Here is a 24,871-nt window from a genome sequence, read left to right on the forward strand (position 1 = left end):
CGTTTGGCCATCGCTCATCCATATATTTATATGTACATATTCTTATTCATTCCTTTACACTTGTGTGTTTAAGGTAGTTGTGAAATTGTTAGATTACTTGTTAGATATTACTGCACGGTCGGAACTAGAAGCACAAGCATTTCGCTACGCTCACATTCATTTGTGAGACACTGTTGTGAATGAAAATATTTTTGAATTTTGCGCGCTGCCTTTTCAGAAGTATGTTGTCAAGGGGTTCCGCTAGCGTGTTCCCGGCGCTAGAAAGGTTAACATCTGCTAGCCATGTGTATGTGACCAATAAAATTTGATTTGATTTCATGTTTTCCCCATAAAACCTACCACTGCTTTGATTTCTAATTTGATCAGTATTGGTCCTTTACACACCAGCTCCGTGGGAAAATTAGATCCTGGCCAAAGGCACAAGTTCATTCAAAAAGTGTGAGACATCTAGGATGAGTTTTTGACAATATTAATGTCAACTGCCATATGTTTATGTACAGGTCCAACTGGTTTCCTCCTATTTGCAGACTACTGATGCCAGACTAGTGTTTTATCATGTGGCCACAGATACTCCCCTATTCTGTCAGTGGTTCCAGATCTACAACAGACAACTGTGTGCACATAGCATACAGTATTGAGCAATAGAGAAGTAAAATGTAATTGTTATGAGAAAATCATAATACAAAAAAAGAACACTAGACCAGAAATATACACAAAACATTTTTAAAGTGTCTTGTGCCGCCTCAAACAAAGTACAATAAAATGAAATGAAAGCTAAAGGGAATATGCAGTAGGGTTGATAAAGGTCAAGATAAGTTTGACTGGGACTAGTGGAAGCGTAGGATGTTTGGTAACATTTGGCATCCTAAACTTGTTTACTTGTGACAAAGTAGGCTCCAGGACCATATAGTGCTTCTACCCAAGTGGTGGCCAGTCATGTCTTTAGGAGCTACAGTCTTTTTCATTTTTTCCAACCAGGCATTAACCAAGACATATACCAACATAAACTAATTTTCAGATTCAACATCATATCGCTCCATAGACTCTAGTGTGCCTGGTTTGGCCAAAGATTACTACACATTGTGGCCATCCAGGAAAAATACCAAACTGCTAAACTATTACATTCCATTAGATTAAGTATTGGTACTTGATATCATTACATATATTTACTTTATGCAGTACATAAATATACAATTTACATGTAGCAGCATATGTATAATAATATCACTTTATATTGCACACCAATGTCACAAAGATTCAATCAGATTCTGCCCTTCGATTTGGGACTCACCACACACACACACACACACACACACACACACACACGGTGAGGGAAAGGTTAGAGGACGAAAGAGGAAAGATACAGCAAAAATAAGCAACACCGTCACCAAAGCGCACAACAAAAGGTAAAGAAAAACACTTACAGTAAAACAAAGGAGTATAACAAATGTAAAACACATTTAATCAAACACACAGTTCAGAAATAAAGTCATCATACATAGTTGACAAAAGTCACTCCAAAAAGTGTTTATCCCACCAAAGAAACAGCAGTCTATTAGAGAGGATACAAAAGCAGCGTGGCGCCATCAACTGGCTTGGATGTCTACACTACAGCAGACCGCCCAGGTTGTTCTCTGCTGTCTCCTTGTCCTTCTTGGGGGCCTCTTGTGGGTTGTACTTGTTTTGATAGTCCTGGAGGATGGTGACCATGTCGTGATGGCCAAAATGCAAGACCTCTTCCATTGGGTTCTTATCCCACCTACCGGAAAGATAATGAGCAGTGTGACTGACTGAGGTTGGACTGGCCTACAAAGGTATTCGTTTTGGGAACTAACACGACTCTTCAGGTGTGAAAATGCTATAGGGTACAGTTCAAATAAATCCCTCATGGTTGACCATAGGTGTTCTTTTGAGTGGGACTACATTGTAGACTCTCACACAAGTATATGATACAGTCTCTCATCCACCCACACCTACCTACCCACCCAAAACACACACACAGGTAAGACAGACAGGCGGACAGACAAAGTGGCCATACCTATCAATGGGAACAGGGTTCACTTTGCACGCCTCCAAGAGGAAGCTCACCACCTCTGCATGTCCTGAAAATAGAGCAGATGACAGGGTTATTTAAGAAACAAACACACACTCCTACGCACTTTCTCTCTCACACACTGCAGCAAAGATGTCAAACACTACACGGTGCAGTAACCGAGGGACAACAAATTAACCCTACGACACAGAGGGGGTCTGCCAAACACTCCCAGATGACCCTGACACACACACAATCTGTCCCTGTGTGTGACAGGAAAAGGAGGCTGTGAGAAGTACCTTCTGCTGCTGCCACATGTAAAGCCGTCCTGGAGTCATAGTCCCTCTGCTCCATGTCCATGGAGGAAAGAGCAAATCTGCAGACATACAGAAACAGGTCAGCAGTGTCACGAGATGGACGATAACGGCCAAAGAAAGAAGTCAGAGATGCAAAAGATGATTTATCACTATGAATGAAGATCTAATCATTCCATTGTCATGAAATTAACATGATTAAAATATGTTATAATTTGCATTTCATGGACAGCAGGACTTTAGTGCCGTTGTACACACTGAGGGACAGTCATTATGTTTGGTGTGTTTCTGTGAATTTGTGTGCACGTGCGCGTGTGTTAAGGAAGAGAGTGTGTAAGAGAGTTGCATACTTGACCTCCTTAGTGCTGAGACGTCTCCGGTGTAGGCAGCAAACAGGAGGTTGATGACAGACTTGACCTGGAGTGAAAAAAGAAAGCAGTTTGTGGAACCAGGCAACACACAGAGTCAGCCAGGGGGTGTGTGGGGGACATGTGCCAGCTAAAGGAGAAGCAGAGTCAAACCCGTCAAATCAGTACTTCTGGATACCAATAAACTCCTAACAAAACCCCTAGGCAATGGCAGTATTACTTTAATTATGTGAATCTGAAAAATATACGGCAGATTGAGGGATTTCTCGTTTACTGTAATAACCCGAAGTAAAATGCTACAGCGAGCCACTCGTGAAGTCAGCAATAACTAGGAAACTAAATGAGAAAAAGTAAGAAAACTATAGTTTAAAAAATATTGGCATCCCTAACTAGAGCCGAAAGGAATAATGCTAAGAATGCAGTTGTAGTGCATTGTAAGACTGGCCAGAAGTTCTTATTACCCCTTTATAATGTCTAAGCAGGGGATATTGCCAGCTTTGTTAGCCAATGTTTTCTATTTTAAAGTGCACACAGTCATATTTGAGGAGCTACCAGTATCGATTACAGACCAAATACTATGGTTGGATTCTGGCAGTGGGTTTTTAAAGAGTTGATTGGAGAAATAAAGGTAGAGATGAACATGTTGGGTGTAACACTATGGCACTAGCATAGAAATAGAGTGATGGAATACAATTTGAGCTTATTCTCTTTTCACAATACACTTACTTGAAGTTCCCATGCTTTAACAGACTACGTGTGCGTTTTATGGGAGGGAAAGCAGTCTAAATTGAGGGCCTTGCTGTATTGCAAAGTTATTGGTCTGCAGTAACCTTCTCCAATCTAATCTGACAATTAACCACTAGAGGGTGCTGAAACATTACTGAAGGGATAGTGACATTGCCTTGAGTAAATTCTCTGTTTTTCCAATTGGGTGTTGGTGGTGCTATTGTGGGTAGAGCTCAAAAGCTTCAAAGACATTGTTATGTGAACCTCTGGTTGGACCGGAATTAGATGCTTTATATATCAACTGCACTGGAGCTAATGAAAATAGTGAATTGAAAACAAAAACAGTAAACAGTGCTGGGGAATCAAAAGCATAAAACCCTTGCTTCACATTCACAACAAACCAGTAAAAACGAATCAATTATTACATTTCTCAATTAATGACAATATGGAGTTATTACCAGTTGAGAAATGTTTTACTTGGGGAAGAACAGTTCTGCAGTATAACATATCTGATGCATTTTGATCATGCTGCACAATGCTTTCCAATGCAGAGACACAACTGCCCAGAATATAATATAAAGGAGCTCCACATCACAGTAGAACACCAATCAGAACAGAATGAAGCAGGGCAAAACTCAGCATAGACCTAAGTTGCATAGAGCAGAACTGAACACAGTAAAATAGAGTAGAGCACAGGCATTTAGCAGATCAGTTGCACACAACTCGGGAGCAGAACAGAACTAGCTAGATCAGAAAATAACATATACGAAATGAGATAGCAGTAGAGCAGAGAGGTCCGGGAGCACCACATGAAACACTCACCTACAGCTCTTAACCATCACTGGGCTGCATTCAGCAGGGCACAACATTGTGAAGCGTTCAGGTAGGAATATATTGTGTAGAACAAATATGCCACTCTGACATGTAAGAAATCATGTCAGCTCTGTTCCTACAGAAAATGGCTCTGCTCTATATACCAATGTTGTCATGATGTCTTTAAATAATCTTTCCACATCTGTGATCAAATGAACACAGTGGTGTTGTTCTCACATCTTCACGTCTAGATACATGCTGGTGCAAGACGAGGGGATGTTGTATAATATACCGGTCCGATTTGGATCGAACCGTTCTGGATGAAAGAGCACTGAGTAATACTGCAGTGAATCTCACACCCAGTTCCATCTCTGAGATTTTTGCTGTGGATTAAGCCCCCACTGTGTGTCTCTTTTCTGCTATCTCCTGAATCCTCACCCCCAATCCCCATCTTACAAAAAGACTAGGAGAGAAGAGAGACAGAGAGAGGTATTGACTGAGAGAGGTAGTGACAGAGAGGTATTGACAGAGAGAGGTATTGACTGAGAGAGGTATTGACTGAGAGAGGTATTGACTGAGAGAGTTATTGACTGAGAGAGGTAGTGACTGAGAGAGGTATTGACAGAGAGAGGTATTGACTGAGAGAGGTATTGACTGAGAGAGGTATTGACTGAGAGAGGTAGTGACAGAGAAAGGTATTGACAGAGAGGTATTGACAGAGAGGTATTGACTGAGAGAGGTAGTGACAGAGAGAGGTATTGACTGAGAGAGGTAGTGACTGAGAGAGGTAGTGACAGAGAGGTATTGACTGAGAGAGGTACTGACTGAGAGAGGTAGTGACAGAGAGGTATTGACTGAGAGAGGTAGTGACTGAGAGAGGTATTGACAGAGAGGTATTGTCTGAGAGAGGTATTGACTGAGAGAGGTAGTGACAGAGAGAGGTAGTGACAGAGAGAGGTAGCGACTGCTTCTCAAAGAGAGTGAGAGTCCACATGGTGTGGTACAGCCTAAGGGCAGAGAAACTGAAGCAAAACAAAAAGGGAGCAACCTGTAGGCTAGTTAGGATAAAACACATGCAAACACACCCAATGTGGGGCTGAGAATATCTGAAACACTTTGTTCACACGGGGTCAGGGAGTTCAAATCAAATAACATTTTTTTGGTCACATACACATGGTTAGCACATTTTATTGCGAGTGTAGCGAAATGCTTGTGCTTCTTGTTCCGACAGTGCCACAACAACTACCTAATACACACAAATCTAAGTAAATGGAATAAGAATATATACATATAAATAAATGGATGAATAATGATAGAGCAGCATAGGCAAGATGCAATAGATGGTATAAAATACAGTATATACAGTGCCTTGCGAAAGTATTCGGCCCCCTTGAACTTTGCAACCTTTTGCCACATTTCAGGCTTCAAACATAAAGATATAAAACTGTATTTTTTTGTGAAGAATCAACAAGTGGGACACAATCATGAAGTGGAATGACATTTATTGGGTATTTCAAACTTTTTTAACAAATCAAAAACTGAAAAATTGGGCGTGCAAAATTATTCAGCCCCTTTACTTTCAGTGCAGCAAACTCTCTCCAGAAGTTCAGTGAGGATCTCTGAATGATCCAATGTTGACCTAAATGACTAATGATGATAAATACAATCCACCTGTGTGTAATCAAGTCTCCGTATAAATGCACCTGCACTGTGATAGTCTCAGAGGTCCGTTAAAAGCGCAGAGAGCATCATGAAGAACAAGGAACACACCAGGCAGGTCCGAGATACTGTTGTGAAGAAGTTTAAAGCCGGATTTGGATACAAAAAGATTTCCCAAGCTTTAAACATCCCAAGGAGCACTGTGCAAGCGATAATATTGAAATGGAAGGAGTATCAGACCACTGCAAATCTACCAAGACCTGGCCGTCCCTCTAAACTTTCAGCTCATACAAGGAGAAGACTGATCAGAGATGCAGCCAAGAGGCCCATGATCACTCTGGATGAACTGCAGAGATCTACAGCTGAGGTGGGAGACTCTGTCCATAGGACAACAATCAGTCAAATCTGGCCTTTATGGAAGAGTGGCAAGAAGAAAGCCATTTCTTAAAGATATCCATAAAAAGTGTCGTTTAAAGTTTGCCACAAGCCACCTGGGAGACACACCAAACATGTGGAAGAAGGTGCTCTGGTCAGATGAAACCAAAATTGAACTTTTTGGCAACAATGCAAAACGTTATGTTTGGCGTAAAAGCAACACAGCTCATCACCCTGAACACACCATACCCACTGTCAAACATGGTGGTGGCAGCATCATGGTTTGGGCCTGCGTTTCTTCAGCAGGGACAGGGAAGATGGTTAAAATTGATGGGAAGATGGATGGAGCCAAATACAGGACCATTCTGGAAGAAAACCTGATGGAGTCTGCAAAAGACCTGAGACTGGGACGGAGATTTGTCTTCCAACAAGACAATGATCCAAAACATAAAGCAAAATCTACAATGGAATGGTTCAAAAATAAACATATCCAGGTGTTAGAATGGCCAAGTCAAAGTCCAAACCTGAATCCAATCAAGAATCTGTGGAAAGAACTGAAAACTGCTGTTCACAAATGCTCTCCATCCAACCTCACTGAGCTCGAGCTGTTTTGCAAGGAGGAATGGGAAAAAAAATTCAGTCTCTCGATGTGCAAAACTGATAGAGACATACCCCAAGCGACTTACAGCTGTAATCGCAGCAAAAGGTGGCGCTACAAAGTATTAACTTAAGGGGGCTGAATAATTTTGCACGCCCAATTTTTCAGTTTTTGATTTGTTAAAAAAGTTTGAAATATCCAATAAATGTCGTTCCACTTCATGATTGTGTCCCACTTGTTGTTGATTCTTCACAAAAAAATACAGTTTTATATCTTTATGTTTGAAGCCTGAAATGTGGCAAAAGGTCGCAAAGTTCAAGGGGGCCGAATACTTTCGCAAGGCACTGTACATATGAGATGAGTCATGCAAGATATATAAACATTATTAAAGTGGCATTATTAAAGTGACTAGTGATCCATTTATTAAAGTGGCCAATGATTTTGAGTCTGTATGGAGGCAGCAGCTTCTCTGTGTTAGTGACGGCTGTTTAACAGTCTGATGGCCTTGAGATAGCATTGTTTCCTTCTCTCAGTCCCAGCTTTGATGCACCTGTACTGACCACCGCCTTCTGGATGGTAGCGGGGTGAACAGCCAGTGGCTCGGGTGGTTGTTGTCCTTGATGATCTTTTTGGCCTTCCTGTGACATCGGGTGCTGTAGGTGTCCTGGAGGGCAGGTAATATTGCTTCCGGGGATGCGTTGTGCTGACCGCACCACCCTCTGTAGAGCCTTGCGGTTGTGGGCGGAGCAGTTGTACTTACCAGGTGGTGATGCAGCCCAACAGGATGCTCTCAATTGTTCATCTGTACAAGTTTGTGAGGGTTTTAGTTGACAAGCCACATTTATTCAGCCTCCTGAGGTTGAAGAGGCGCTGTTGCACCTTCTTCACCACACTGTTTGGTTGGACCCTTTCAGTATGTTCATGATGTGTACCGAGGAACTTAAAACTTTGCACCTTCTCCACTGCTGTCTCGTCGATGTTGGTAATCAGGCCTACAACCGTTGATGTACATCAAGGAACACAGTTGCCAACAAAGAAAGCACACTTGACTTCACTCAACTCACCAAATAAAAAAAGGTTAAAAACAATGCTGCAAGACCGGAGAACAAGCTTTTTTTTTTAATTACCACAATTTCCCCCCCAATTTTGTGGTATTCAATTGGTAGTTACAGTCTTGTCTCATCGCTGCAACTCCCGTACGGACTCAGGGAGAGCAAAGGTCGAGAACCGTGCGTCCTCTGAAACACAACCAAACCAAGCCGCCCTGGTTCTTGATGGTAAATCTGACACAGCGGTTGCATTAAGGAGAGGTATATCTATAATTCCATGTCTATAACTTGTATTATCATCTACATTTATGATGAGTATTTCTGTTGAATCGATGTGGCTATGCAAAATCACTGGATGTTCTTGGAACTACTGAACGTAACGCGCCAATGTAAACTCAATTTTTTTTATATAAATATGAACTTTATCAAACAAAACATACATGTATTGTGTAACATGAAGTCCTATGAGTGTCATCTGATGGTTAGTGAGGTTAGTGATTCATTTTATCTCGGTAACGCGACCAATCCCGGAGAAGCTGGCGGGAGCCCCGGGGAGAGTTCTCTTTTCTTTGTGAAGGGCAGGGCGCCCTGGAATGGGTTCGCCCCGAGAGAGGGGCCCAAGCCCTGGAAAACGTTGCGGTTCCAGCGGCGTCCGGTGAGCTCTCATTGGCCCTTGAAAATCCGGGGGAGAACCCAACCCCTCACCGATCCGCCTTCGGCCCGTCGGCGAACACTACCCCAATGAACCCCCACAAGCAGCCCCTTGCGAGACCACAAATGAGAGCCCACGAGATGGACCGCACAACAAACTTCCAACAGTGGCGAGAGGAGGGCGGCGGAGCAACTGCTCCCCCAGCCGCGGCTCGAGCCCAGTCCCGCTTCATATCCCAGCCCGATCGACCAGTGGGTTAACTCCCTTGCTCAGGGGCAGAACGACAGTTAAGTACTGTTAGAAAGCTAAGAACTGTGGGATTCTGATAAGCGTTAGAAACAATGTGACTATTACAGAGCCCGAGGTTCGACATAAAATATGTAACCAATTACTCGCTCTAAACATGTGCACATTTCCATAGGAACATAGCCATTTTAAAAGCGCAGGGCTTGTGCAGCATTTTTAGTTTTACAGGATATACACATGAGAAGAAAGCTGAATTCTCTACCTATCCATTGATGGAAATATATTCCCTGTCTGATTCCCAGTTCGTCCACTAGTAAGCAGTAGGAGATCACATGAGTTCTCTTGGCCACTTGAAACCAGTTGCGTCTGGATCCTGTAATTTCTTAATGAGCCACCCCCAGGTGGTGAGGGTAGGCAACAATTTGTAACTAGATCTTGGACCTCCTGACGGGCCGCCCCAGGTGGTAAGGGTAGGCAACATCATATCCGTCATGCTGACCCTCAACACGGGGACCCCTCAGGGGTGCCTGCTTAGTCCCTTCCTGTACTCCATGTTCACCTGAGGATCCAACATCATCATTAAGTTTGCCAATGACACAACTGTGGTAGGGCCTGATCACCAACAACGATGAGACAGCCTACAGGGAGGAAGTCTGAGACCTGGCAGTGTGGTGCCAGAACAACAACCTCTCCCTCAATGAGGACTACAGGAAATGGAGAGCCGCGCACACTTCCGTTCACATCGACGGGGCTATAGTGGAGCGGGTCGAGAGCTTCAAGCTCATTGGTGTCCACATCACCTTGGTGTCCACATCACAGTCGTGAAGAGGGCATGACAATGCCTCTTCCCCTTCAGGAGGTTGAAAAGATTTGGCATGGGCTCTCAGATCCTCAAAATGTTATACTGCTGCACCATTGAGAGCATTTTGACTGGCTGCATCACCGCTTGGTATGGCAACTGCTTGGTGCTACAGACGATAGTGTGTGCAGCCCTGTACAACACTGCGGCCGAGCTCCTTGCCATTCAGGACCTCTATACCAGGCGATGTCAGAGGAATGAAACTTGTGTAGTCAAATTAATCTATGATCGTATGCTATACATTTGTTGTTTGTATGCTGTTCTTTGTATGACATTTTAATATTTTATTATTAACCAATGATATTAGGCCACTCTTGGCCATGATTACAGACACCTGTGTCTTTTGACACTATATAAACGAGTCATCCCGCAGTGTTTGTGATTATACCCTGATGAAGACAGCTTGGCTGTCGAAACGTTGGTAATTACATTTTTGCATCTGAGCTCCTAGAGTGTGCGGCTCTCTTTTATTTTCAAGATGTCAGAGGAATGCCCTAAAAATTTGATTTATTTGTTTTTCACGGAGTGGCTGTGGTTTGTGGCTATTGATAGAGATTTCTGCTTCTCTACAGGATTTTTTAAATGTAGCTGTAGCTGCCCACTCTGCCTAGGTAGCTTCGGCTCGATTTCATGCTCTATTTATTAAGAAGGTGCGTTTTGGCTAAATGCAGCTATCATGTTGTACATAGAATACTTTGTTGTCTGTTGTAATAGTATATTTAGGAAAGCATGTAAAACACAAGCTCGAAACAAACAGGCAGTCAAAATCGTGATTATTGTCTCATTAACATTGCAAAAATTGTCTAGTTATTTTTTCAGCAACTCTCACTACGATATGGCACCATAACTACGAAGATTATCATCGCAAATAGGGTGCCGGGCGACGCAGAACCAACTTGCCCAGTCAGACTCTGGTTATCAGTCCAGCTACACATGCTCGGGCTGCCTAGAAGGTTTGGCTGCCCAGAGGTGGAACCACTAGGTAGCCTACTCGTGCAGTACTTGTGTGATCATTGAGAAGCTAAATAGCAGTGAGCAGGGCCTGTGTGTGATTCATTTTGGGATCAGTGTCCCTTCCACGGACGGTTGAGCTAACATAGGCTAATGCAATTAGCATGAGGTTGTAAGTAACAGGATCATTTTCAAGGATATAGACATATCTGATATTGGCAGAAAGCTTAAATGCTTGTTAATCTAACTTCACTGTCCAATTTACAGTAGCTATTACAGTGAAATAATACCATGTTATTGTTTGAGGAGAGCACAATTTTGAACATGAAAAGTTATTAATAAACAAATTAGACACATTTGGGCAGTCTTGATACAACATTTTGAGCAGAAATGCATTTAAAGGATGATGGTACAACAAAAATACAAAAGAACGGTTGTTTTTTTCTTTGTATTATCTTTTACCAGATCGATTGTGTTACATTCTCCTACATTGCTTTAACATTTCCACAAACCTCAAAGTGTTTCCTTTCAAATGGTACCAATAATGTGCCAATACTTGCTTCAGGGCCTGAGCTACAGGCAGTTAGATTTGGGTATGTCATTTTAGGCAAAAATTGAAAAAAAGGGATGGATCCTTAAGAGGAGATTGTTTTTTCCCTCAATCCAAAACTCGGAAGTGGGGAGTTACATTCTTTTTTCAGGAGCTCTGCCAAGTGGCTACGATATGGCAGCAACTATAAAGATGAGCCTATATCATCACACAAAATGCTGATGGTTTTTGCAATGTGTCGGGACTGAGTCCTGCGCGTGCAACTGCAAAATCCATTACAACAGACAGAGAAGGTTGTATAGCCTTCAATACATATTTTGGGAATGTTCGTTAAAATGTTTATTTCAGCTGTTCAGAAATATGAATCAGAGATCATGGTTCAGAAGAGGGTGAGTAGAGAGAAACATAAAGGGAGAGGTAGTGTTAGCAGCAGCTACGTAGTGTGCGTAAAATAACACATGCGCAGAACAAGATCCGGATCCTTAGCATTGAGAAATATGTTTCTGGAGGGGCGAGGGCGAAAACTCCGTATTCACAGCCACGACCTTTTTTGAAATAAGACACAGACAGGTGAGGAAACTTCAAACTTATTTCCCTATTCACTTTTCCTATTGTAAACAAGTGAAATATATCAACGGTGCATGTGAAGGAGGCATACAAGGTCATGTGGATGGATAAGGAAATGCCTTGCTTTACAATGACCATCAAGGTGTACCCTTTCCATGCATACTAAATGTCTGCACTTTGTGACTTGACCTACATTGCAAACTCCTTAGCGCATGATTTTTGGCCTTTATGGGGGTAGGTGGTGGGAGTGGGAGATTCTTATGACATTGCCAGGAGTAAGATTTGAGTTATATATTTTTTTAAAGACGAGGGCTGTTGTTCCTTCCCCAACTCGCCGTACTCGGTACCAGGTCCAAAACAACCGCTCAGAGTTGAAAAGGTTTTAACTCAAATGAACTCAGCTGAAGTTGTTCAGCCTTTCTTAGTTTTCTTGGCTAACAGAATATTTTTTGATGGCCCTTTATGTTACGATATTGTTTGCACTGGTATTTATTTACTAGGACATTATGTGGTATCAATAGGTCCTTTCTTTACTTACTTTCAACACAATTGCTATCTGGTTGGTACTAAAACGGTAACTAGCAGTTTTAAATAATCCTAACAAATTTGTAACAATCAGTAATTTAAAGTAAACTTGTTGGTTATTATTATGTAACTACCATTTTACCATATCATTTCCAAGTAATTACCTGGTCATTTCTGTGCCATAAAAACGTTTGAAAACGTTTCTGTGACTAGGCTTGATTCTTCAGGTCACAGTTCAACCTGAGCTGGTAACGGAGCGGTGAGGGGGTGAGTGATTTGGCAGGGGTCTTGTGTGGGATGCAGTGCACCCTTTCACCTCTGAGATCAGAGTAAATGGAACTAATCAGAAGAGACCCCCAGAATGCATTGTGTTTGACCTGTGTGAGCTTGGTCTGTATGCTTGTGCTCTGGGTGGCGCAGTGGTCTAAGATGTGCCACTAGAGATTCTTGGTTCGAGTCCAGGCTCTGTTGCAGCCGGTCGTGCACTAGTGACTCCTGTGGCAGGCCGGGCGCAGTGCACGCTGACACAGTCGCCCAGGTGCACAGTATTTCCTCCGACACATTGGTGCGGCTGGCTTCCGGGTTAAGTGGATATTGTGTCAAGAACCAGGGCGGCTTGGTTGGGTTGTGTTTCAGAGGACGCACGGTTCTCGAACTTTGCTCTCCTGAGTCCGTACGGGAGTTGCAGCGATGAGACAAGACTGTAACTACCAATTGAATACCACAAAATTGGGGGGGAAAATGTGGTAATAAAAAAAAAAAGCTTGTTCTCCGGTCTTGCAGCATTGTTTTTAACCTTTTTTTATTTGGTGAGTTGACTGAAGTCAAGTGTGCTTTCTTTGTTGACAACTGTGTTCCTTGATGTACATCAACGGTTGTAGGCCTGATTACCAACATTGACGAGACAGCAGTGGAGAAGGTGCAAAGTTTTAAGTTCCTCGGGACACATCATGGAAAAACTGAAATGGTCCAACCAAACAGTGTGGTAAAGAAGGCGCAACAGCGCCTCTTCAACCTCAGGAGGCTGAATAAATGTGGCTTGTCAACTAAAACCCTCACAAACTTGTATAGATGAACAAATGAGAGCATCCTGTTGGGCTGCATCACCACCTGGTACGTCAACTGCACCGCCCACAACCACAAGGCTCTACAGAGGTTGGTGCGGTAAGCATCAACGCATCCCCGGGGGCAATATTACCTGCCCTCCAGGACACCGACAGCACCTGAAGGCCAAAAAGATCATCAAGGACAACAACCACCCGAGCCACTGCCTGTTCACCCCACTACCATCCAGAAGGCGGTGGTCAGTACAGGTGCATCAAAGCTGGGACTGAGAGAATGAAACAATGCTATCTCAAGGCCATCAGACTGTTAAACAGCCATCACTAACACAGAGAGGCTGCTGCCTCCATACAGACTCAAAATCCTTGGCCACTTTAATTAATGTATCACTAGTCACTTTAATAATGCCACTTTAATAATATTTATATATCTTGCATTACTCATCTCATATGTATATACTGTATTTTATACCATCTATTGCATCTTGCCTATGCTGCTCTATCATTATTCATCCATATATTTATATGTATATATTCTTATTCCATTCCTTTACTTAGATTTGTGTGTATTAGGTAGCTGTTGTGGAACTGTTAGATTCCATGTTAGATATTGCTGCACTGTCGGAACTGGAAGCACAAGCATTTCGCTACACTCGCAATAACATGTGCTAACCATGTGTATGTGACCAAAAAAATGTTATTTGATTTGAACTCCCTGACCCCGAGTGAACAAAGTGTTTCAGATATTCTCAGCCCCACATTGGGTGTGTTTGCATGTGTTTTATCCTAACTAGCCTACAGGTTGCTCCCTTTTTGTTTTGCTTCAGTTTCTCTGCCCTTAGGCTGTACCACACCATGTGGACTCTCACTCTCTTTGAGAAGCAGTCACTACCTCTCTCTGTCACTACCTCTCTGTCTCACACAGTGGGGGCTTAATCCACAGCAAAAATCTCAGAGATGGAACTGGGTGTGAGATTCACTGCAGTATTACTCAGTGCTCTTTCATCCAGAACGGTTCGATCCAAATCTGACTGGTATATTATACAACATCCCTTCGTCTTGCACCAGCATGTATCTAGACGTGAAGATGTGAGCACAACACCACTGTGTTCATTTGATCACAGATGTGGAAAGATTATTTAAAGACATCATGACAACATTGGTATATAGAGCAGAGCCATTTTCTGTAGGAACAGAGCTGACATGATTTCTTACATGTCAGAGTGGCATATTTGTTCTACACAATATATTCCTACCTGAACGTTTCACAATATTGTGCTCTGCTGAATGCAGCCCAGTGATGGTTAAGAGCTGTAGGTGAGTGTTTCATGTGGTGCTCCCGGGCCTCTCTGCTCTACTGCTATCTCATTTCGTATATGTTATTTTCTGATCTAGCTAGTTCTGTTCTGCTCCCGAGTTGTGTGCAACTGATCTGCTAAACGCCTGTGCTCTACTCTAGTCTACTGTGTTCAGTTCTGCTCTATGCAACTCTATGCTGAGTTTTGCCCTGCTTCATTCTGTTCTGATTGGTGTTCTACTGTGATGTGGAGCTCCTTTATATTCTATTCTGGGCAGTTGTGTCTCTGCATTGGAAAGCATTGTGCAGCATGATCAAAATGCATCAGATATGTTATACTGCAGAACTGTTCTTCCCCAAGTAAAACATTTCTCAACTGGTAATAACTCCATATTGTACTTAAATTTAGAAATGTATCAATTTATTTGTTTTTACTGGTTTGTTGTGAATGTGAAGCAAGGGTTTTATGCTTTTGATTCCCCAGCACTGTTTACTGTTTTTGTTTTCAATTCACTATTTTCATTAGCTCCAGTGCAGTTGATATATAAAGCATCTAATTCCGGTCCAACCAGAGGTTCACATAACAATGTCTTTGAAGCTTTTGAGCTCTACCCACAATAGCACCACCAACACCCAATTGGAAAAACAGAGAATTTACTCAAGGCAATGTCACTATCCCTTCAGTAATGTTTCAGCACCCTCTAGTGGTTAATTGTCAGATTAGATTGGAGAAGGTTACTGCAGACCAATAACTTTGCAATACAGCAAGGCCCTCAATTTAGACTGCTTTCCCTCCCATAAAACGTACACGTAGTCTGAAAAGAGAATAAGCTCAAATTGTATTCCATCACTCTATTTCTATGCTAGTGCCATAGTGTTACACCCAACATGTTCATCTCTACCTTTATTTCTCCAATCAACTCTTTAAAAACCCACTGCCAGAATCCAACCATAGTATTTGGTCTGTAATCGATACTGGTAGCTTCTCAAACATGACTGTGTGCACTTTAAAATAGAAAACATTGGCTAACGAAACTGGCAATATCCCCTGCTTAGACATTATAAAGGGGTAATAAGAACTTCTGGCCACTCTTACAATGCACTACAACTGCATTCTTAGCATTATTCCTTTCGGCTCTAGTTAGGGATGCCAATATTTTTTAAACTATAGTTTTCTTACTTTTTCTCATTTAGTTTCCTAGTTATTGCTGACTTCATGAGTGGCTCGCTGTAGCATTTTACTTCGGGTTATTACAGTAAACGAGAAATCCCTCAATCTGCCGTATATTTTTCAGATTCACATAATTAAAGTAATACTGCCATTGCCTAGGGGTTTTGTTAGGAGTTTATTGGTATCCAGAAGTACTGATTTGACGGGTGTGACTCTGCTTCTCCTTTAGCTGGCACATGTCCCCCACACACCCCCTGGCTGCCTGTGTGTGTTGCCTGGTTTCACAAACTGCTTTCTTTTTTCACTCCAGGTCAAGTCTGTCATCAACCTCCTGTTTGCTGCCTACACCGGAGACGTCTCAGCACTAAGGAGGTCAAGTATGCAACTCTCTTACACACTCTCTTTCTTAACACACACGCACGTGGACACACAAATTCACAGAAACACACCAAACATAATGACTGTCCCTCAGTGTGTACAACGGCACTAAAGTCCTGCTGTCCATGAAATGCAAATTATAACATATTTGAATCATGTTAATTTCATGACAATGGAATGATTAGATCTTCATTCATAGTGATAAATCATCTTTTGCATCTCTGACTTACTTCCGTCTTCTTTCTTTGGCCGTTATCGTCCATCTCGTGACACTGCTGACCTGTTTCTGTATGTCTGCAGATTTCCTCTGTTCTCCATGGACATGGAGCAGAGGGACTATGACTCCAGGACGGCTTTACATGTGGCAGCAGCAGAAGGTACTTCTCACAGCCTCCTTTTCCTGTCACACACAGGGACAGATTGTGTGTGTGTCAGGGTCATCTGGGAGTGTTTGGCAGACCCCCTCTGTGTCGTAGGGTTAATTTGTTGTCCCTCGGTTACTGCACCGTGTAGTGTTTGACATCTTTGCAGCAGGGTGAGTGGGAAAGTGTGTAGGAGTGTGTGTTTGTTTCTTAAATAACCCTGTCATCTGCTCTATTTTCAGGACATGCAGAGGTGGTGAGCTTCCTCTTGGAGGCGTGCAAAGTGAACCCCGTTCCCATTGATAGGTATGGCCACTTTGTCTGTCCGCCTGTCTGTCTTATCTGTGTGTGTGTTTTGGGTGGGTAGGTAGGTGTGGGTGGATGAGAGACTGTATTATATACTTGTGTGAGAGTCTACAATGTAGTCCCACTCAAAAGAACACTTATGGTCAACCATGAGGGATTTATTTGAACTGTAACCTATAGCATTTTCACACCTGAAGAGTCGTGTTAGTTCCCAAAACGAATACCTTTGTAGGCCAGTCCAACCTCAGTCAGTCACACTGCTCATTATCTTTCCGGTAGGTGGGATAAGACCCCAATGGAAGAGGTCTTGCATTTTGGCCATCACGACATGGTCACCATCCTCCAGGTCTATCAAAACAAGTACAACCCACAAGAGGCCCCCAAGAAGGACAAGGAGACAGCAGAGAACAACCTGGGCGGTCTGCTGTAGTGTAGACATCCAAGCCAGTTGACGCTGCTTTTGTATCCTCTCTAATAGACTGCTGTTTCTTTGGTGGGATAAACACTTTTTGGAGTGACTTTTGTCAACTATGTATGATGACTTTATTTCTGAACTGTGTGTTTGATTAAATGTGTTTTACATTTGTTATACTCCTTTGTTTTACTGTAAGTGTTTTTCTTTACCTTTTGTTGTGCGCTTTGGTGACGGTGTTGCTTATTTTTGCTGTATCTTTCCTCTTTCGTCCTCTAACCTTTCCCTCACCGTGTGTGTGTGTGTGTGTGTGTGTGTGTGTGTGTGTGTGGTGAGTCCCAAATCGAAGGGCAGAATCTGATTGAATCTTTGTGACATTGGTGTGCAATATAAAGTGATATTATTATACATATGCTGCTACATGTAAATTGTATATTTATGTACTGCATAAAGTAAATATATGTAATGATATCAAGTACCAATACTTAATCTAATGGAATGTAATAGTTTAGCAGTTTGGTATTTTTCCTGGATGGCCACAATGTGTAGTAATCTTTGGCCAAACCAGGCACACTAGAGTCTATGGAGCGATATGATGTTGAATCTGAAAATCAGTTTATGTTGGCACTAATATAACTCCATAACATTCTAGCTATATGTCTTGGTTAATGCCTGGTTGGAAAACATGAAAAAGACTGTAGCTCCTAAAGACATGATGGGCCACCACTTGGGTAGAAGCACTATATGGTCCTGGTAAACAAGTTTAGGATGCCAAATGTTACCAAACATCCTACGCTTCCACTAGTCCCAGTCAAACTTATCTTGACCTTTATCAACCCTACTGCATATTCCCTTTAGCTTTCATTTCATTTTATTGTACTTTGTTTGAGGCGGCACAAGACACTTTAAAACAAATGTGTGTATATTTCTGGTCTAGTGTTCTTTTTTTGTATTATGATTTTCTCATAACAATGAAATTTTACTTCTCTATTGCTCAATACTGTATGCTATGTGCACACAGTTGTCTGTTGTAGATCTGGAACCACTGACAGAATAGGGGAGTATCTGTGGCCACATGATAAAACACTAGTCTGGCATCAGTAGTCTGCAAATAGGAGGAAACCAGTTGGACCTGTACATAAACATATGGCAGTTGACATTAATATTATCAAAAACTCATCCTAGATGTCTCACACTTTTTGAATGAACTTGTGCCTTTGGCCAGGATCTAATTTTCTCACGGAGCTGGTGTGTAAAGGACCATATAAAATCATCTGAATGAGGGTTATTCATGATTCAGTGGGATTATAGCATAGTTGAATTCCATTTCATTTCCAATGAGTTTAAGAAATTAATGGAAAGCCATGTACTGATTGTATTTGCATGTTATGAATCGCTACTTGAATATGTACAAAAACAGTTTGTTGATTTAGTGTGTCAGTTTTGTGGAGGTCCAATATGAATGTAAAATCCAGACAGTTGAGGAATGACACGCAGTATGACATGAGCGATACCAAAAACATAGCTACCGCAGTCCGTTTACAACCAGTTTTTCTTTTTTAATTTGTTTATTGCTTAAACACACATTTTAACACAGCATAAACCAATACTGACCAATTAGAAATCAAAGCAGTGGTAGGTTTTATGGGGAAAACATTCAAACACATCAAATCACATACACATGGTTAGCAGATGTTAATGCGAGTCTAGTTCCGACCGTGCAGTAATATCTAACAAGTAATCTAACAATTTCACAACTACCTTATACACACAAGTGTAAAGGAATGAATAAGAATATGTACATATAAATATATGGATGAGCGATGGCCAAACGGCATAGGGAAGATGCAGTAGATGGTATAGAGTACAGTATATACATATGAGATGAGTAATGTAGGGTATGTAAATATTATTATCTTTTTTAATTCACCTTTATTTAACCAGGTAGGCTAGTTGAGAACAAGTTCTCATTTGCAACTGCGACCTGGCCAAGATAAAGCATTGCAATTCGACACATACAACACAGAGTTACACATTGAATAAACAAAACATAGTCAATAATACAGTAGAACAAAATAAACAAAAAGTCTATATACAGTGAGTGCAAATGAGGTAAGATAAGGGAGTTAAGGCAATAAATAGGCCATGGTGGCGAAGTAATTACAATATAGCAATTAGACACTGGAATGGTAGGATGTGCAGAATATGAATGTGCAAATAGAGATACTGGGGTGCAAAGGAGCAAGATAAATAAATACTGTATGGGGATGAGGTAGGTAGATAGATGGGCTATGTACAGGTGCAGTGATCTGTGAGCCGCTCTGACTGCTGGTGCTTAAAGCTACTGAGGGAGATATGAGTCTCCAGCTTCAGAGATTTTTGCAGTTCGTTCCAGTCATTGGCAGCAGAGAACTGGAAGGAAAGACGACCAAAGGAGGAATTGGCTTTGGGGGTGACCAGTGAGATATACCTGCTGGAGCACGTGCTACGAGTGGGTGCTGCTATGGTGACCAGTGAGCTGAGATAAGGCAGGGCTTTACCTAGCAGAGACTTGTAGATAATCTGTAGCCAGTGGGTTTGGCGACGCGTATGAAGCGAGGGCCAACCAACGAGAGTGTACAGGTCGCAATGGTGGGTAGTGTATGGGGCTTTGGTGACAAAACGGATGGCACTGTGATAGACTGCATCTAGTTTGTTGAGTAGAGTGTTGGAGGCTATTTTATAGCTGACATCATCGAGGATCGGTAGGATAGTCAGTTTTACGAGGGTATGTTTGGCAGCATGAGTGAAGGATGCTTTGTTGCGATATAGGAAGCTAATTCTAGATTTCATTTTGGATTGGAGATGCTTAATGTGAGTCTGAAAGGAGAGTTTACAGTCTAACCAGACACCTAGGTATTTGTAGTTGTCCACGTATTCTAAGTCAGAGCCGTCCAGAGTAGTGATGCTGGACAGGCGAGCAGGTGCGGGCAGTGATCGGTTGAATAGCATGCATTTAGTTTTCCCTGCGTTTAAGAGCAGTTGGAGGCCACGGAAGGAGAGTTGTATGGCATTGAAGCTCGTCTGGAGGTTAGTTAACACAGTGTCCAAAGAGGGGCCAGAAGTATACAGAATGGTGTCGTCTGCGTAGAGGTGTACCCGAGAATCACCAGCAGCAAGAGCAACATCATTGATGTATACAGAGAAGAGAGTCGGCCTGAGGATTGAACCCTGTGGCACCCCCATAGAGACAGCCAGAGGTCCGGACAACAGACCCTCCGATTTGACACACTGAACTCCATCAGAGAAGTAGTTGGTAAACCAGGCGAGGCAATCATTTGAGAAATCAAGGCTGTCGAGTCTGCCAATAAGAATGTGGTGATTGACAGAGTCGAAAGCCTTGGCCAGGTCGATGAATACGGCTGCACAGTAATGTCTCTTATCGATGGCGGCTATGATGTCGTTTAGGACCTTGAGCGTGGCTGAGGTGCACCCATGACCAGCTCTGAAACCAGATTGCATAGCGGAGAAGGTACGGTGGGATTCGAAATGGCGGGTAGTCTGTTGGTTAACTTGGCTTTCGAAGACCTTAGAAATACAGGGTAGGATAGATATAGGTCTGTATCAGTTTAGGTCTAGAGTGTCACCCCCTTTGAAGAGGGGGACGACCGCGGCAGCTTTCCAATCTTTGGGAATCTCAGACGATACGAGAGGTTCAACAGGCTAGTAAATAGGAGTTGCAACAATTTCGGCAGATCATTTTAGAAAGAGAGGGTCCAGATTGTCTAGCCCGGCTGATTTGTAGGGGTCCAGATTTATCAACTCTTTCAGAACACCAGCTATCTGGATTTGGGTAAAGGAGAAATGGTGGGGGCTTTGGCGGGTTGCTCTGGAAAGCGGCATTGTTTAAACTGACTAGTGATGCATTTATTACATCCAATTTTTTATTATTAAAGTGGCTAGAGAATGAGTCAGTATGTTGGCAGCAGCCACTCAATGTTAGTAATGGCTGTTTAACAGTCTGATGGCCTTGAGATAGAAGCTGTTTTTCAGTCTCTCGGTCCCAGCTTTGATGCACCTGTACTGACCTCGCCTTCTGGATGATAGCAGGGTGAACAGGCAGTGGCTCGGGTGGTTGTTGTCCTTGATGATCTTTTTTACCTTCCTGTGACATCGGGTGGTGTAAATGTCCTGGAGGGTAGGTAGTTTTCCCCCAGTGATGCGTTGTGCAGTTGCTGTACCAGGCGGTGATACAGCCTGACAGGATGCTCTCGATTGTGCATCTGTAAAAGTTTGTGACCGTTTTTGGTGACAAGCCAAATTTCTTCAGCCTCCTGAGGTTGAAGAGGCGCTGTTGTGCCTTCTTCACCATGTGGTCTGTGTGGGTGGACCATTTCAATTTGTCCTTGATGTGTACGCAGAGGAACTTAAAACTTTCCACTTCTCCACTACTGTCCTGTTGATGTGGATAGGGGGGTGCTCCCTCTGCTGTTTCCTGAAGTCCACGATCATCTCCTTTGCTTTGTTGACGTTGAGTGTGAGGTTATTTTCCTGACACCACACTCCGAGGGTGTAGCATAAGAACAGCTTCATTGGCACAATGGACAATAACATTGCACAATGTTCAAATCTAACATTCTAATCTATATCTGCTTAATTTGTAAATTATGTCAGTGTTGGAGCCCCTGGCTATCCATAAATTTAAAAAAACAAGAATATGGTGAGTCTGGTTTGCTTAATATAAGGAATTTGAAATTATTTATAGGTTTATAAGTATATTTTATCCAATTACATTTTTTGATACTTAAGTATATATAAAACCAAACACTGTTAGACTATTAATCTAGTATTTTACTGGGTGACTTTAACTTGAGTAAAAGAAAAGATACCTTAATAGAAAATGACTAAGTCATGTATGACAATTGTGTACATTTTACACCACTGCACACTGGTTCTGTGTATAAGCCATTTTAGCAATAACTTTTACCCAACGCGACTTGGCTACGACCATGCTTGATTCGTCCCGCAAAGTATTGTTCCTAGAGGTACTGAATATGCCGCTGTTAAGTGGAAACGTTATCTTCGTTTGAGTTGGTTGATCAAGGACGCAAGACTATGTAAGGAAGCTTCTGCAACGAGTCGTCTGTATAAACAATGTTTCTTTGCGGGAAGCAATGGCCATGCAGGTATACATTTTACGTATGGGTGCTCCCGGGAATCAAACCCATAATTACTGCGTTGCAAGCGCCATGCTGTACCAACTGAGCTACAGGACCACAGACAACAATAACCAACGTTACGTTTCTCTCAAGATTAGAATACTTGTGTTGTAGCTATACAGCAACACGTTAGCTAACGTGCTAGCTTGTAGCTAGCCATGGCTACAGTTTGCATTCATGCCATACTTGTGACATGCAGTTAATTCAGGTTTAGCTCATGTCAGCTACAATGTACCTGGAATCATTTGTAATAACTGGCTCTCTGAAGTTTATTTTGCTGCCACCAAGGTGAACCACGCGTATTTCTGCGTGCGCCACCATCTTTTCGAATTTCAACTATGAACCTTCGCCTCTGACCCAACAACACATGGCATGCGTCTGTCCTTGTTCATTCAAAACTGGTTCGAAGTCGCCCTCAAGCGTTCTTCTCAAATGACTGCATTTGATTTATTTTAATTTTAAAAAATTCTTTAACCTTATTTAACTAGCCAAGTCAGATAAGAACACATTCTTATTTACAATGTTATGTATTGCTCATCATTGTTGTCGGCTGTTGTTTACTTATTTATTTGTTGTCTCATCACATTATTGTACAAGAAAACGGAAACGTAGCTAATACACCAGTATTTATTGTTTCGAGTGGTCTTTTTAGTGGTATGGGGATCCAGTATTGCGTCGCTGATCGCATTGATTGACAGATCATCCCAGAAGTTGTTTTATTACGTAAAAGTTCATTCACATTATGACGTTGCCTGTGTTGCCGTATAAAATGCGATAGTTTATCTCTTTGGTAATCACTTGGTAAAGTTTTACATGATGGGAACATAGGCTCCAGGCATAGACTTTAACCATGGAGGATAATAAGGTAAGCCTATGAATTGCTAACAGAGAAGCCCTATGCAGTGGTGCAGGAACCGCTGCGCCGTCTTTTTTTATGCTGCGGCAGGAACCACAGGGTGGGTATACAGGACATGCCGATAGGGGTGCCGCAAGTAGTGGCAGCTGGGTGGCGGTGTGAGCTAACGTTAATGTGCCGCTAATATTATAATTTTTAATATTGTAAACAAATATATGCATTATAAAAACCTATGGGACTTGTTATACATACAATTTGATCCTTGCAAAGATAACAGCAGTAGGCTTTTTATAATAATTATACATAAATTATTATAATAATAGGTGACTCCATAACGCATTAATTACGAATCTTGATATCAGGCAATAGGATCTATGTGTATTTATAGCGAAAAGATGTACTGTAAAAAAAAATGCAACTGTACACTCCGTCCATGTAGCCATTTTGTTAGTTATTTAGCAGTCTTATGGCTTGGCGATTGAAGCTGTTCAGGAGCCTGTTGGTGTCAGATTTGATGCACGGTACCGCTTGCTGTGCCGAAGCAGTCTATGGCTTGGGTGGCTGGAGTTTTAACGATTTCAGGGCCTTCCTTTCCCACCCCACCGCCTGATATATAGGTCCTGGATGACAGGGAGCACAGCCCTGGTGATCAAATTGTATTTGGCACATACACATGTTTACCAGATGTTATTGCGGGTGTAGCGAAATGCTTGTGTTTCTAGCTCCAGTAATATCTAACAATATACACAATCTAAAGTAAAGGAATAATATATAAATATTTGGATGAGCAATGTCAGAGCAGCATAGACTAAGATACAGTAGAATCGGAAGGATACCGTATTTACATATGAGATGAGTAATGCATAATATGTAATGTGTCTCAAACCCTCAACCTTCTAGCCCGAAGTCCAGCGTGCTATCGACTGTGCCCCAAAAGCATGCTCAAGTGGCAGAGTCGATATCTGCGCTTATAACCCCAGGGTCGTTACAATATATAAACATTATTAAAGTGAATAGTGTTCCATTGTTAAAGTGGCCAGTGATTTCAAGTCTCTGTATATAGGGCAGCAGCCTCTAAGGCGCCAGTGATGGCAATTTAACAGTCTGATGGCCATGAGATAGAAGCTGTTTTTCCGTCTCTCTTCTGGATGATAGCGGGGTGAACAGGCAGTGGCTCAGGTGGTTGTTGCCCTTGATGATCTTTTTGGCTTTCCTGTGACATCGGGTGCTGTAGGTGTCCTGGAGTGCAGGTAGCTTGCCTCAGGTGATGCGTTGGTTGGCCTGATTTACTAGGCTGTCCGCACAACTCTCTGTAGCACCATGCAATCGTGGGCGGTGCTATTACCATACCAACCAATGATGCAGCCAGTCAAGATGCTCCTAATTGTACAACTGTAAAACTTTTTGAGGATTTGAGGACCCATGCCTAGGGCTGTTGCGGTCATGAAATTTTGTCAGCAAGTGATTGTCAAGCAAATAACTGCTGGTCTCACAGTAATTGACCGTTAATTAACATAACACATTTAGCATATCCTGGCCTCCACGG

General features: G+C 42.3%; 2 protein-coding genes across 7 annotated transcripts; one reads left to right on the forward strand and one right to left on the reverse strand.

The window, feature by feature from the left end:
• Positions 1-1,436: 1,436 nt before the first annotated feature.
• On the reverse strand, positions 1,437-4,437 carry LOC110501547 (glutaminase kidney isoform, mitochondrial). Of its 4 annotated transcripts, none has more exons than XM_021579201.2 (5): positions 4,263-4,437; positions 2,702-2,763; positions 2,332-2,408; positions 2,039-2,102; positions 1,437-1,759 (listed from the first exon to the last, which is right to left on the reverse strand). In XM_021579201.2, the coding sequence occupies exons 3-5, from the start codon at positions 2,390-2,392 to the stop codon at positions 1,609-1,611; spliced, it is 276 nt and encodes a 91-aa protein (XP_021434876.2). In that variant the 5' UTR covers positions 2,393-2,408; positions 2,702-2,763; positions 4,263-4,437; the 3' UTR covers positions 1,437-1,608. The 4 variants fall into 4 exon arrangements, with proteins under 4 accessions (XP_021434876.2, XP_021434874.2, XP_021434875.2 ...); XM_021579199.2 differs by having other exon boundaries at positions 2,697-2,763; positions 4,263-4,436; XM_021579200.2 differs by lacking the exon at positions 4,263-4,437 and adding an exon at positions 3,899-4,010.
• Positions 4,438-11,246: 6,809 nt separating this feature from the next.
• Positions 11,247-18,690, forward strand: LOC110501548 (glutaminase kidney isoform, mitochondrial). 3 transcript variants are annotated; one of them, XM_036958925.1, is made up of 5 exons: positions 11,247-11,762; positions 16,124-16,190; positions 16,492-16,568; positions 16,796-16,859; positions 17,139-18,690. In XM_036958925.1, exons 3-5 carry the CDS (start codon positions 16,508-16,510, stop codon positions 17,287-17,289), a joined length of 276 nt encoding a protein of 91 aa, XP_036814820.1. In that variant the 5' UTR covers positions 11,247-11,762; positions 16,124-16,190; positions 16,492-16,507; the 3' UTR covers positions 17,290-18,690. The 3 variants fall into 3 exon arrangements, with proteins under 3 accessions (XP_036814820.1, XP_036814821.1, XP_021434877.1); XM_036958926.1 differs by having other exon boundaries at positions 11,248-11,762; positions 16,124-16,185; XM_021579202.2 differs by lacking the exon at positions 11,247-11,762 and adding an exon at positions 14,663-15,021.
• Positions 18,691-24,871: the final 6,181 nt, after the last annotated feature.

This window comes from Oncorhynchus mykiss, chromosome 22, assembly GCF_013265735.2.
Source record: "Oncorhynchus mykiss isolate Arlee chromosome 22, USDA_OmykA_1.1, whole genome shotgun sequence".
In the NCBI taxonomy this organism is placed as follows: domain Eukaryota; kingdom Metazoa; phylum Chordata; class Actinopteri; order Salmoniformes; family Salmonidae; genus Oncorhynchus; species Oncorhynchus mykiss.

Bases quoted from the DNA above. Each gene is read 5' to 3' on its own strand.
- LOC110501547 (XM_021579198.2), bottom strand. From the start codon at position 3,947: ATGTTATACTGCAGAACTGTTCTTCCCCAAGTAAAACATTTCTCAACT. The intron at 2,409-2,696 runs GTATGCAACTCT...GTATGTCTGCAG, and splicing joins CTCAGCACTAAGGAGGTCAA to ATTTGCTCTTTCCTCCATGG. The intron at 2,103-2,331 runs GTACTTCTCACA...CTCTATTTTCAG, and splicing joins ACATGTGGCAGCAGCAGAAG to GACATGCAGAGGTGGTGAGC.
- LOC110501548 (XM_021579202.2), top strand. From the start codon at position 14,973: ATGTTATACTGCAGAACTGTTCTTCCCCAAGTAAAACATTTCTCAACT. The intron at 15,022-16,123 runs GTAATAACTCCA...TTTTCACTCCAG, and splicing joins AGTAAAACATTTCTCAACTG to GTCAAGTCTGTCATCAACCT. The intron at 16,191-16,491 runs GTATGCAACTCT...GTATGTCTGCAG, and splicing joins CTCAGCACTAAGGAGGTCAA to ATTTCCTCTGTTCTCCATGG.